The following is a 13,119-nucleotide window of genomic DNA, read 5'->3' on the forward strand; positions in this document are numbered from 1 at the left end:
CGCGCCAGTTACCGGCAGGGGATCAAAACCACGCAGTGAAGTTTGCAAAAAAAAAAGCCAAAACCCCCCAAAACCCCAAGACATTTCTTTTGCTTACCTTGCGCTTCTCGCCGGGCCGGGGCACGTGGCACAACCGGGGCAGGGTTTGGCCGAGTCCCGGCAAGCGTGCGGCAGAAAAGGGGGATATTTTAGTTGCTTTCTCTTCTGCTTTCGGTAAAAGCAAGGCATGCAATCACACCTCGCACGCCGCCCCGCCTGGGAAGAGCCGCCTTTCGGCAAGCTTTCAGCAGCAGAGGAAATGCCGGGTGTGGGGAGCTGCGCCGAGCGCCGGGGCTGCCGCCGAGCCGGGGGGGGGCACCCACTGGGTGCTGGGGGACCGGGCAGCCGGGAAGGGCAGCGGAGCCCCGGATCCGGCGTGGGACTCCCCGGGTGGCTGATGCTGGGCTGGCTGCTGGCGGCGCTGGCGGCGCTGGCGCGGGGCGGTAAGTGCTCCTGCGGCGCCGGGAGATGAGAGATAACTTCAGAAAACTTTCAATGAACGATTCGGGGGCGATAAGGCCCGGGGAGCTGTTGCTGCGATGGAGACGCTCACCCAAAACCACAGGGACAGGGTAAAGCCGGGTGGATCCCCGCGGCGGCGGGCAGGAGCCGGGGCGAGCGGCACCGGCCAGCACCGCATCCCCGGGGCGGGGGGACAATGGTGTTTGGTGGGTGAGAATCACCAGCGCGGCTGCTCCGATCCCCGGGCGAGCAACACGGTGTTCGGGCAACGGCTACACCGCTGCTCCATCCCGGGCTTGCCGGACCCGCCAGGGTTTGGGGTGCGGGAGCCCCCAGCCGTTGCCCTCTCCCGCAGGCACCGCTGCGGCCCCCGGCTTCTCCTGCTGGAAGCCATGCGGCTTCCGCTCCTTCCACTGCTCCTGGCCGCCCCGCGGCCCCGCCGGCGGCACCTCCTACCTCCTGACGCTCTGGTGAGTCGGGCACAGCGGCCTGGCATGTGTCCTGACTGGGACACGTGGGGACACGTGGGGACACGTGCCCTCCGCACGCCAAGCCCACCCAGAGGGCAAGCGCTGCCCCGTCCACATCCGACCTTGCGCCCGCTCCCCCCGCCAGCTACGCGATGCCCAGGCCGTGCCAGTCCTTCGAGGCGGGCGCGAGGACGACGTACACCCTGAAGCATCACAACGTTTACGTCCTCACCAACGCCACGGCCTGGGTGGAGGCGCGCTGGGGGGGCCACGTCCACAGGACCCCCAACCTCACGCTGTACCTCAACGAGGCCGGTAAGCGCCCGCGGGGCCGGGCTGGGCGCCAGCACCGGCGCCGATAACGGTGAGACCATCTCGTCTTTACAGTCAAGCCAGATCCGCCCCTCGCCGGGATGCCTTTCACCAAGACCGGTGGCCGGCTGCGGCTGCGAGTGCCGTGGCCACCGTGCCACCGTGGGGGCCGGCCGCCGCAGCGGGAGGCTCGCTTCCGGAGGACGGGCGACCGCAGCTGGACACAGGTAAAAACGCCATTTGCCGGAGCCGGCGGTGACCGACGGGACGGTCAGCAGCATCGTGGCAGCCCAGGCAGCCTGGGGAGTGCGGGGCCTCGGTGCCACCACCGTCCCCCCCAAACCCCTCCACACCCCATCTGCTTCGCGGCGTTATCGGCTCTGTCCCGTCCTCCCGGCCACGGGATCCCGCTGCCGCGCGTAACAGGATCAGGCCGCGATTCGTGGGGATTACACAGGCAAAGCCCCAGATTAGACTAATGACGATGACGGATGAAATCCAGCCGCTCATCCCCAGCAAAACCCCCCGCAGCCGGGGACCCCCCACCCCTCTCGACTGCTGCCAGGAGGGTCCTGGGGCCAAAGCCGTGGTACCCCGGCCACGGGGACCCCCCTGGCCACCATGTCCCCTGCACCCCGTTTGGCTCTCCCAGCCCCTGGGATGTTCAGGGGACAGAGGGCAGCACCTGCTTTCGTGTCCCAGTAACATACTGGTTTTACTGGGTGGGTGCCTCCGTCCCCGGTTCTCTCCGCAGGTGATGTGCGAGACGGTGACGGACGAGGATGACTCAGGTCAGTTTAGCCTGCAGGGATGCGGGGGACGAGCATCTCCTGGGGATGCTCCCAGGTCCTGATGGGGGGGCTCTGCCCCATGCTCCCCGTCGGCTCCCCAGCACCCCGCGATGGCCAAAAGCTGAAGAAAAGGGGGGGTCACCCCCCCACCTGACCCTGCCACCCCGCTCTAGTGACCTGCGCCCTGGGGGGGGACGGCGCCTTCGAGGTCCAGCTCCGGCACAAGCCCCCCCACTGGAGCAGCTACTGGAGTGACTGGAGCAACTCCATCTTCGTTCCCGAGGGTGAGGAAGAAGAGAGGAAGGGGGGTGGGACCCCAACGGCTCCCGAAAATGCCGACAGCCCAGCCGGGCTCATTCCTCTTGCAGAAATCCTGGCGAGCCCGGCGCTGAGCTACCAGCTGGGAAAACTGGGGAGAGATGGGCAGCGGGTGCTGAGGCTGGGCTGGCAGGTACGGCGGCATCTCCCGGGGACCCTCCCGGGTGTCCCCCCGCCATTCCACCCTCTCCCTCCCCCAGCGAGCCCCCAAGGAACAAGGGAACGTCACCTACACGCTGCGCGCCCGCATGCCGGCGTGCCGCTGCGCCGAGCCGGCCGAGGAGGATGCCGTGGTGCTGGGGAGGGAGGCGACGGCGCACAACCTCACCCTCTCTGGGGCCGAGTACGAAATCCTGCTGACGGCGGCCAACGCTGCCGGGACAGGGCCGGCGCGGCAGCTCCGTGTGCCGGCAGAGCAGCGCGCAGGTACCCTGCCCCGCGGCAGCACCGAGCTCCCCGGCAGCCTCCAGGGAGTTATCTTCCCAGCCATCCCTCGCACCCCCCGTTTCATCCCAGGTCTCGGCTTCAAGGACGTCAGCGTGGCCGGCGGCACCGTGACGGCGCGGTGGGAAGCACCGAGCCCTGGCTTCGTCTACTGCTTCGAGCAGCAGCCACTGCCGGGACCCCCGAAACAGGGCGTTTGCATCCGACGGGATTTCCCTGCCAGGAGCGTCCATGTGGAGAAAGGCAAGGGAGCACCCTGAGCCCCCCGCCCGTCCCCCCCGCCTGGGGCCAGATCCTGGCTGGAGTTTAACCGGCATCCCCGGCTCCTGCCCCAGGAGCACTGGAAGCGCCAGCGTGTTACCGCCTCGCCGTGCACGGCTGGGCCCCGGCACGCGGCTGGTCCACCTTCTCCCTGCGGCACCACTACGCCAGCAACGGTGCGTATGGAAACACGCAGCGTCCGCGCCTGGTTTAACTGCAAAAAGAGGGGGTTCCCCAAATGCTCCCCCATTTTTTTTTGCACCCCCTCACCATCACGTGCAGCCTCGCTGGCCGTGCCCATCCGCATCAACGCCAGCGCCGAGGATGCCGCCGTCGTTCTCCAGTGGAGCCCGTCCCCCCGTGCCGCCTGTCCCGGGGCGCTGGCCAAGTACCTGATCTGTCACACGGCCGAGGGGGACAACGTGACCTGTGAGCGGGACCCCCCGGCCCCGGGGGGCAGGAGGAGGGTGCTGCCTGCAACCTGCCGGACTGCCGCCTGCTCGTTATCGTTTGCCCAGACGGCGAAGCGGATGCCGCGGCCTCGCACTACGTCCTCCGAAACCTTCGGCCTGGCACAGCCTACAGGGTGGGCGTTTGGGAGGTGACGGCGGAGAGCGAGGGGACCTGCAGCGCTTGGTGGCACTTCCAGACCAAGGCGCTGGGTAATGGCTGGAGACCCCGTCCCCTCCCCGGTCCCCGTGGGGTGCTCGCCCTCACCCCGAAACAGCTCCCGTGTCCCACGCGGGGTGCGGGGGACAGAAATGCCACCACCAGCCGTGCCCGTCCCCAGGTCCCCAGGGAGCAGCGTGGAAATCCAACCTGAGGTACCTGGGCATCTCGCTCGGTCTCCCCGCCATGGCTGCCGTCTACCAGCTGAGCAAAAAGAGGTGACGGCAGCACCCGCGCCCCTACCCTGCTCCGGCCACCCCCCGTCTCCCATCTCCCCCATCACCCACCCCCTCACCAACCACCCCCTCCCCAGGGCTCGCCGCCTCCTCTTCCCACCCCTGCCCAAGCCCGTGGGCAGCAAAGCCGTCCAGTTCTCCGCCGGAGAAATGAGCCAGGTGAGATGCAAAGTGCAGGAGGGGCCGGATCCTGCACCCCAGCCAGCACCCGTGCACGGTGCTGGCACGGAACGCTCCCACCCCGAACACACCCGACCCTTAGGGCCAGCCCCGGCCAGGCTTCGTCGAGCCCTCGGAGAAGTTCAGCCCGGCCGAGCTGCTGGTAACGGAGCCGAATCCCGGCAAGGAGATGACCGACGCCGGCACACGGCCCGGCACGCCGCAGCCTGGCCCCGCGGCCGAAGAGCCGGCGGTGGTGTGCCCGCCGGGCTGCGAGAGGGAGCTGCCGTTCGCCTACCAGAGGCAGGAGGTGCTGAGCCCGGCCAGATTGCCACTGCCTGGCAGCACCGGCTGCTCCGGCCACCCGGCGGAGGAGGAGGAGGAGGAGGAGGAGGAGGAGGAGGAGGAGGAGGAGGAGGAGGAGGGCAGGCAGGGGCTGCGCCAGCTGCTGGTCCCCATCGCCCTGCTCATCTCCAACAAACCCGTCATCATCAGGGACGAAGAAGGATGGGACCCATCACCGGAGAAGTCGGTGCCGTAGCCATCACCAGCTGGGGCAGCGGGGAAGGATGGCAGGAGGGGATCCCATGGGATGCTGAGCACCCACGGGGGATGCTGAGCACCCACGGGGGATGCTGGGCGCACCAGCACTTTCAGGGAGTTTTCTGGTTTCCAGGACATGGAAGGTGATGCCTCCAGACGCTGCGCTGCGTGGGGCCAGGGTTGGCCATGCGGGTCCCAGCCTCAGCCTTTCCCTGGCGATAAGGAGGGGAGGCGGCTGCGGGGCCGGCCGGGGCTGCGGGCGTTTCCTCGGCCGGATCGGGAGGAGAGGCAGAGCTGCATCCCGGCCGGCTGCCTCCTGCCACAGCCGGGGCCAGCGTCGCCCCGGCCCCTGCGGGGGGGGCACAAACAGCCCCAGCACCAAACACCGGCTACTTCCAAACATTAAAAAATATGCAAAAAAAAAAAAAAAGGGCAAAAATTTATGCGGGAATTATGAATATGCAAAATTAAAATTATGCAAAAGTAGAAATATTCAAAAATATGCAAAATTAAATGAAAAAAAAAAAAAAACACTAAGTGCCCGAAGCAGCAGGGCTGAGATGGCTTCCCTTGCCTGACCAGGCAGATTACAGCAAGGATTTGGAGTCGAGGGCAATCCACTGCGCTGCGGAGCACGCAGCAGGCAGCGGGGCCGGGGGGGACGCGGGGCAGGCAGGGTCCCCCCAACACCCCCATGTGTTGGGGCTCGGGCCTTATCTGGGGCAGAACTGGAGATGCTGCTGAAGATGAAGAGCAGTTTGCGGTTTCGTCTGCTCCGCGCGCGTCAGCGTTTACTTGCTGAGAGTGCAAAAAATAAAAAGGAAAAAAAAAAACCCCACTAAATGGGGTTAGTGGCACGGGGAAGTCCGGGGAAAGGCAGCGCCGCGGTGCCTCTGCCGCAGCTGCCGGCGGGCGGCTGGGCCTCCTCGCTGCCGCTTTTACCCCCGCTGGTGTTTTGCGAGGGTTTTCACCAAAATTACACTCGCAGCACCAGCACGCGTGGGCGGAAACCACGCTGATGCCGACCGGAGATAACGCACCGGGGAGCGCAGCCAGGGCGGCACATGGCTGCGTTTCAGCACGTTCCCCGCGCCGCCTCCGCCGGCCGTGGGTCGGTTGGGATTTACGGCTTTTCCCGGCGCTCCCGGGACGGGGATGCCTGCGGTGGCATCATTCCCACAGCTGGGGGTCCCGGCCGGCTGTGTGTGTGCAGGGCCCCCCACCTCATTCCCACCGGTGTCCGGCACCGCACGTCCAGGGCGTCTCAGCTACCGGCGGAGCCACGAGGTGGCACCAGCCCCGCGTCCCCACGGTGCTCCCCCACCTCCGGGCAGAGCGAATCCACCTTTCCCTCCCCGCCACGCATCACCCCCCGCGGCCCCCCGGCAGCCTCCGCCCTTGCTCTCCAGCACCCCAAATCCCTGGGGATCAGCTGGAGGCCAGGGATCCAGCATCCTCTCGGCTCCAGAAACCCAGCTGGAGAGATCAGATTTAGGGATTTTATTGGGATTTGGGCGATGCCGGGCTCGCCGTGGGAGCACACCAGGCCAGCCACGTGCGGAGGAAGCATTGGGTTACCAGCTCAGCGCGAGCGCGCACTCGGATTTCAGCCCCGGCCCCTGTTTACAGCCCGTTTTTGGGGCCGGAGCAGCCAAGGAAGTGGCACCCGGGGTCACGGCTCGGTACGGTTGGGCGGCAGCGGTAAACATATTGCCCGGCTCGGGGCCAGCGCCGCCACCGGTTAATCATTGCTGCTCACGGAACAAGTTCATGCCAGTACAGCCAGTCCCCACTGCTGCATTAAAAACACTCCAGGAAGAGGGGGGGACGGGGGACCTCCCCATCGCCCCCAGAGGGTGACCCATGCCACCCGCGGCGCCGCTCACGGCCCCCCCGACACCCCCGGGGACAGCCCCATGCATCCTGTCCCACACGTGTCCCGAGCTGGCCAGTGCTCTGCCAGGAACACGGCGCCGCGCAGAGCCCACGGGCAACGTGCCGGGGAAAACTAATTAAGCCGGCCTTGCCAATTAGTGCGAGCAAGCGGCTCAGGACTTTCTGACTAGTTTAAATTTCACAGGACTGTTTTCCAAATGAGTCTCCGGGAGCCGCTCTTAGCCTAGTGACCCACGGACGGCCGCCGGGCCAGCTTTTGCAGCCAGGACGTGACCTTCCCCGCTCCTCCACGCGGCTCCGACACCGCGCAGGACCCAGACGTGCTGCGGGGCATTGGTTACGCCTGGTGAGAGCCGCCGCCAGCCCCAGGAGCTCCTTCCAGGACAGCTCCGGGGTAAGCAGCAAAAACCCACTGCAACGGGGAAAAAATCTCAGCCCGGCAGGGGTGGATGGTGGGAGCGCGGCCGGACCGGCATCGATCCCAAGGGCACCCTGAGCCGTGGGGTCCCCCCGGCTTTGGGGTCTTCCCGGGCGAGCAGAGCGGAGCAGCCCCAGCCGCCCGCAGACACGTACCCCGACACCTTCACAAGCAGCTGATTTCAGACCCGCTGCCTTTTCTTTTTAAAGGACACCCGGTTATGTCCTGCAATGCCTTTTTATATTGCCTGATACGCTGACTATTTCTGGACGGCTGTTTACACCCGCCGGTGCCAGGGTGAAGGTGCCGTTTGCCGGGGCCAGTGCTGAGCATCCCTGCCCTAAAGGACTCCCGTGGTTTAACCCCCGCCGGCAACCGAGCCCCCCCAGCCGCTCGCTCGCTCCCCCCCGATGGGGGAGAGAATCAGAAGGGTAAAAGTGAGAAAACGCGTGGGTCGAGATAAAGACAGTTTAACAGGTAAAGCAAAAGCTGCGCCCGCAAGCAAAGCAAACCAAGGACTTCATCCCCTGCTTCCCCTCGGCGGGCGGGCGTGCAGCCATTCCAGGAGCAGGGCTCCACCACGCCTAACGGCGACTTGGGAGGACAAACGCCGTAAGGCCGAGCGTCCCTCTCTTCCTTCTTCTTCCCCCAGCTTTATACGCTGAGCGTGACGCCGTACGGTGTGGGACATCCCTTTGGGCAGTTGGGGTCAGCTGTCCCGGCCGTGTCCCCTCCCAGCTCCTTGTGTCCCCCCAGCCCGCTCGCTGGTGGGGTGAGAAGCAGAAAAGGCCTTGACTCTGTGTAAGCACTGCTCAGCAATAACTAAAATTATTGTAAAAACAATAAATTAATTATTATTTTTATAGAAATAATTTAAAATTATTTATTAACTAAATACCTCCTGTGTTATCAACACTGTTGCCAGCACAAATCCAAACCACAGCCCTGTACTTGCTACTATGAAGAAAATTAACTCTACCCCAGCCAACACCAGCACAAAGGGAAAAACCTCCCCCTGTTCCCTCCCTGTTCCCACAGGGTCCCAGGGACGTGTCCCCAAACGCAAACGGCACCGGGGACATCCACAGGTGGATTTACCCCGCGCCGCCTCCGCTTGCTCTTGCTAAGTGGAAAATTCAGCGCTGCACCCCGATAAAGCACGCGGCACAGCCGCCGGAGCTGCGGGAAGGTGCTCGGAGCCTGGGGGTTTGCTTTGGGCTCCCTGATTTTGGGGGATGCAAGCTCAGGCCGGCACCGGAGGAAAACCATAAAGCAGCCGCAGGGGTTTGCTCCGGCCCCAGGAACATCAGCTCTTGGGGGGTCTGAGCCCCCGGGGAAGGCGAGGTCCAGCCCTGCGGGTCCGGGCTGGGATTTTGCCCCAGATGGAGGAGTTTAACCGGTTTCCCAGCCTGGGGGAAACAGCCCCGCAGAGCAAAGCCGGGTTTTAGCACGGGCAGCGGAGAAGGTTGCAACCCTGCACCCCCTTCCCTCGTCCGCCCTTCTTGCAGCCCTTCCCTCGTCCATCCGTCCCTCTCGCAGCCCCTTCCCCGCACCCATTCTCCCCCGAGAGCGGCCGGTGCCAGCGAGGTGTTTGAGCCCAGCCCGACCACGAGCCCTGGCAGGGGAGGAGGATTATTTGCCGGGCAAAAAGCCACCGCTGCCACCACGTACACAATGCCACCCGCTGCCGGGGCATCAGGAGCTGCTTTGACTTAATCTCTAAGCAAACAAACCGATCCCTAGGCTGGTTTATTTATTTATTTATTTTTAATTCTTTAAGCAGAATTCAAGGGCTGCATCTCACCCAGGGGCGGGCAGCTCATCCCCCTCCCCGGCACTGCAAACGCCCGCGGCCGGGATGGCCGGCAGATCCTCCTCTCCCTTGCAGCTGGGGAATTCTTTGCTTTTCCTCCCTGAGCAAAGCTTTCGGGGTTCTTCCCCCCCAAGGATCCCCCCAAGCATCGCTGGCACAGGCACCCCGGCTGTGCCCGTGTGCTGGGAAGGGGCTGCAGGGACCGCAGCTGGACAGACGGCCGCAGCTGGACAGACGGCCGCCGGCCACAGCTGGACTCGGCTTGTTTTGAAAGTCACGGGTGTTTCAGCGCCCGGCGTTTCGCAACCGTAGGGGTGTCACAACAACAACAACAACTCCGGTCTTACTTCGCAAACGGCCCGCGGCCGCCCAGCACCCCCGGCTCTTTCCTGCTGGCGTCAGGCGGAGCTCGCCTGCTGCAACAGCTTCACCCTGGCGAGCGCTATTTCCAAACCCAGGAATGGAAAATGACTTGAAGCAACATCAAAATGGAATATTTAATGGTTTTTTCTCCACCCAGAGGGGCTCGGAGCTGCCTCATCCCGGTGCTCAGACCACTGCAAAATCCCACCGGGATGCTGCGTGCCCCAGCGCGTGAGCCGGGAGATGTGGTCAGAAACCATTTTCTCCTTCTGCCACGCAAGAAACACGCCGGCGATGGCAGGAAATATTTCCTTTCTGCAGTTTTAATGTTTTCGGATGGCTGCTCCGGGGGCAGCTCAGCCTCTGGCACGGCCGAAGCTTTCCAGGCTTTGGCAGCAGCCTGGCGTGGCAAAGTCATAGCTATTGAATTTTTTTTTCCAGCCAAAACCTTATAATAATAATAAAAGAAATCATAAAACAAGGGCGTTGTGAGCCGGGCGGCCGCCTCCCTGCACTTCCCCGGCTATCGAGTGATCTGGAAGGAAAGGACGCGGCGCCCTTATCAGCACACGCGTTCCCCTGCCCACTTGGCAGCGGAGCCGTCCAGAGGTTTGCGGCATAAACATATTTTGCTCGAGCAGGCGGCTGAGGTTGAACTGAGGATAGCTGGCTCGGCAGGAACCAGAGACCCGTTTCCCCCCACAAAAAAATCTCGTTTTTGCAGAAAACCCCCATCCGTGCATGCAGGGAAAGGGCTGATCCCACAGCAAGCAGCCAGCCGAGCTTTGCAGCAATAAATACAGGACCAAGAGCAAACCCCCCCACCCCGATCCGCTCTCCCGGTGTTTACCAGCTCTTTGCAAGCAGATTGACTCTCCCTCATTTTTTCACACACAAAACTGCCTGGGAAGCGGAGCAAACCAGCTCAGGACCCCCCGGGACCGTCCGGCAGAGCCGTGGCCGCCCTCCCCGCCGGCGCTGCCCGCCACGGCCACCTCCAACCGGCTGGGACCCCCCGGGCTATCGCTGCCTCCATCGCCTGCCGGGATACGGTGGCATTTCCGCAGCTGCTTAGCAAGAACATCCCTCTCCCTGCTCCGCATAAACCCTTGCATTTAAAAGTAATTGGGTGCAGGCTTGCTAATGAGGTTGGTAAATGGGGAGGGGGTTTAATTGCAAGCTCCTGGTGATGCGTGGGCATCCCTGCAAGCTGGCTCAGAGCCTTCCTCGCCTCCAAACTGGGCTTGGCTCAAGGGTTTTTTTCTGGAACCAGCTCAAAATTGCTGCTGGTTTGGGGGGAAAAGGGGAAGGAGAAAGGAGCACGACCCCGTTTCTGGAGACTTTGAGATTGGGGAGCAGATGGGGGGATTGGAGCTGTGGGGTTTGCCAGGGTTGCCCCATCGCAGGAGCTGCCCTGGGAGTGGGGCTGAGACGGCGGGGGACGGGGAGCAGCAGGGGTGACGGCCCCCCCCTCCTCGCCTCTCAGCTGGGGGCGGCTGCGTCCCCACCGGCACCCGGAGCCCCCCACCGGCGAGGGCGGCGGTGCCGCTCGCATCCTCCCTGGTGCCAAATGCCCCGCGCAAGTGAGATTTTAGCTGTGGGGAGATGTGGTGGTCAGGGCATGGGATGCCACCACGCCGCGTCCCCCGAGACATGGCAGGGGACGGGCACCCCGCGCCGGACGGGGGTTTCCACACGACTTGCGGAGCAGCGCCGGGGAGTGACGGCAAACGTGGCTGGGGTGGGGAGCAGCGCCGGGAGCAAAGTCCCATCGCACCACGTCCCTGGCACGGGGCACGGCCGTGTCACCCGCGGACCCCAGCCTGTCCTCGCGTGGCGTGGGAGCCGTGCCGCGTCCCCGGCCGGGCCAGCGCCATCCCCACGCGCCCTGTTTGTGTGCCAACACATCACGCGCTGCCGTCGGATGACTCGGGAGGGGGCATTTTTTTAGTGTTGTTGTTTTTTTGAACAAAGCCAAAATATTTGCGTCCTCACGGGGACAGCTCTGGGTTGCCGAGCCCGGGACAGCCGTGCCGGGGTCCCACTGGGAGAGGGGACACCCGCCTCGGTGGGGTTGGTCCCCGCTGGCGCCCGGTGCCGGCAGCTCCAGCCCCCCGCACGGTCCCCACTGTTTATACATAGACATGTTTGTGCGCGGCGCCCGGCTCCTTCCTCGCTCCCAAACAACTGGATAAAAGTCAAAAAGTCATAAAAATTTTCCATTGCCCGAGGGAGGGAGCGGTGACCACGCGAGGGGCCGGGCAGCCCCATGGCAAGGGACCCCAACCAAGGGGGTCGGCCCCAGAAGAACAAGGGGTTGGGTTTGATGCAGTGAATAAGACAGCGGTTTGCTCCCGGCAGCCCACGGCATCAGCCGTGGGGGCTTGTGGGGGTCTCGGTGAGCGCCGTGATGCCCGCGCGCACCGGCACGATGCTCCCTGGGGATGGGACACGTGGCACAGGCAACACGTCCATCCGGCTGCTCTGGACCCCGTTTCTCGGCACAAAGCGACCCCGGTTTCTCCGCAGTCTTCCCCTGCACCCGGAGGGGCTCGCTGCCTGCACCGGCTCGGCTGTCGCTCTGGGAAAAAGCTGCGATTCCTGTCGAGCCGGCGGGGAAAGCCCCGGCGCAGGGATGCGGGGACTTTGCCTGCGGTTTCCGTGGGTGGGAGCGGCTCCTGCAAACAGGCGGCTGAGTCAGCGGGCGGGGGATGGCCACGATGCCGCCCCGGCATGTCGGGGTGCACGGCTGCTTCCCGGCGCCCCGGCAGAGCTCTGCCACTGCCGCCTGAAGGGGGACCCCAAAGATGCTGCCAGGGCCGAGCTGTGCCGTTCGCAGCCCCGGTGCTTTTGCAGCACCAGAGGTTGGAGCAAAACCAAAGCAAGGCCCGGTGCTGCCGGGGACTGCGCGCGTGTCCCCGAGGGGCTCAGGGACCCGCTGGCACAGCATGGGTCCCGTAACCTGGGGATGAGCAGGTCCCCGTGCTCCTGAGCACCCATCAGCGCCCACTCGCTGCTCCCCGGGGTGCGAGCGGGGCGAGCCCAGCGTCCCACCGGCTCCAAAGATGCTGAAATTTGGGCAACACATCGACCCCGTCCCCAGCACAGGGACAGAGCGGGGCATCCCCATACGGGCAAAATCCAGATTTAACATCACCAGCTGCCCCCCCCCCCCCCGCGCAAACAGACCAGCCCCCCCGTGCCCCCATGGCAGGTTTTGGGGCGAGCTGCACCCCGCAGGGCTCAGCCCAGCTGGGATGGGGAAGGCGGCGCTTGTTTCGGGAGCTGGATGGGTGCCCGGGCTGGGAGGCAGCAGCCGCGCAGCTAATCCCCGGCCCTCGCAAGGCTGCGCCGGCACCGGCACATTCTGTCCCTGCCAGCTCCGGGATGGCCGCGAGCTTCGCGTGTCACCCTCCCCGCGGCACGGCTGCGCTGGCTCCCGCCGCTGACCCTCCGCCGAAGGACAACAGCCTCAAGCGAAGACCACGGCCACCGTGCTGGGAGCGAGCATCCTCTGGGGACGGGGAGAGCTGGGGGGAAGGAGCAGCCCCCCGACTTGCTGCAGAAAGGGGCTGCAGGGCTGTGAGCTGCAGGGGGGGGTCCCAGCACCCTGCAGGGCCCTGAGCTGCAGCGGGGGGTCCCGGCACCCTGCAGGGCTGTGAGCTGCAGGGGGGGGTCCCAGCACCCTGCAGGGCCCTGAGCTGCAGCGGGGGGTCCCGGCACCCCAGTGCCTGGGGCAGAGGGGTCCCACACATTTTTGGGACTGTAGGGCAAAAAGGAAATGAGAGAGGAGCTGGGGGGGCGGCATTTCCATGCCCTTCGCAAGGAGCAGATTTTGCCGGGTGGTCTGGGAAGCATTTTCCGACACGCGAGGCCAAGAGCTATAAATACTCCCGGCACTGTAATTGCGTAACGCACCTCCTGC

At 64.7% G+C, this 13,119-nt stretch overlaps 1 protein-coding gene across 1 annotated transcript; it reads left to right on the forward strand.

The window, feature by feature from the left end:
* Nucleotides 1-5,507, forward strand: IL12RB1 (interleukin 12 receptor subunit beta 1). The gene is made up of 14 exons (XM_075175693.1): nucleotides 1-486; nucleotides 831-971; nucleotides 1,117-1,286; nucleotides 1,359-1,510; nucleotides 2,038-2,074; nucleotides 2,248-2,358; nucleotides 2,443-2,525; nucleotides 2,593-3,079; nucleotides 3,172-3,273; nucleotides 3,380-3,526; nucleotides 3,616-3,759; nucleotides 3,888-3,984; nucleotides 4,080-4,161; nucleotides 4,265-5,507. Exons 1-14 carry the CDS (start codon nucleotides 227-229, stop codon nucleotides 4,700-4,702), a joined length of 2,451 nt encoding a protein of 816 aa, XP_075031794.1. The 5' UTR covers nucleotides 1-226; the 3' UTR covers nucleotides 4,703-5,507.
* The last annotated feature ends 7,612 nt before the right edge of the window (nucleotides 5,508-13,119 follow it).

Source organism: Calonectris borealis, chromosome 28 (genome assembly GCF_964195595.1).
Source record: "Calonectris borealis chromosome 28, bCalBor7.hap1.2, whole genome shotgun sequence".
Classification (NCBI taxonomy): Eukaryota; Metazoa; Chordata; class Aves; order Procellariiformes; family Procellariidae; genus Calonectris; species Calonectris borealis.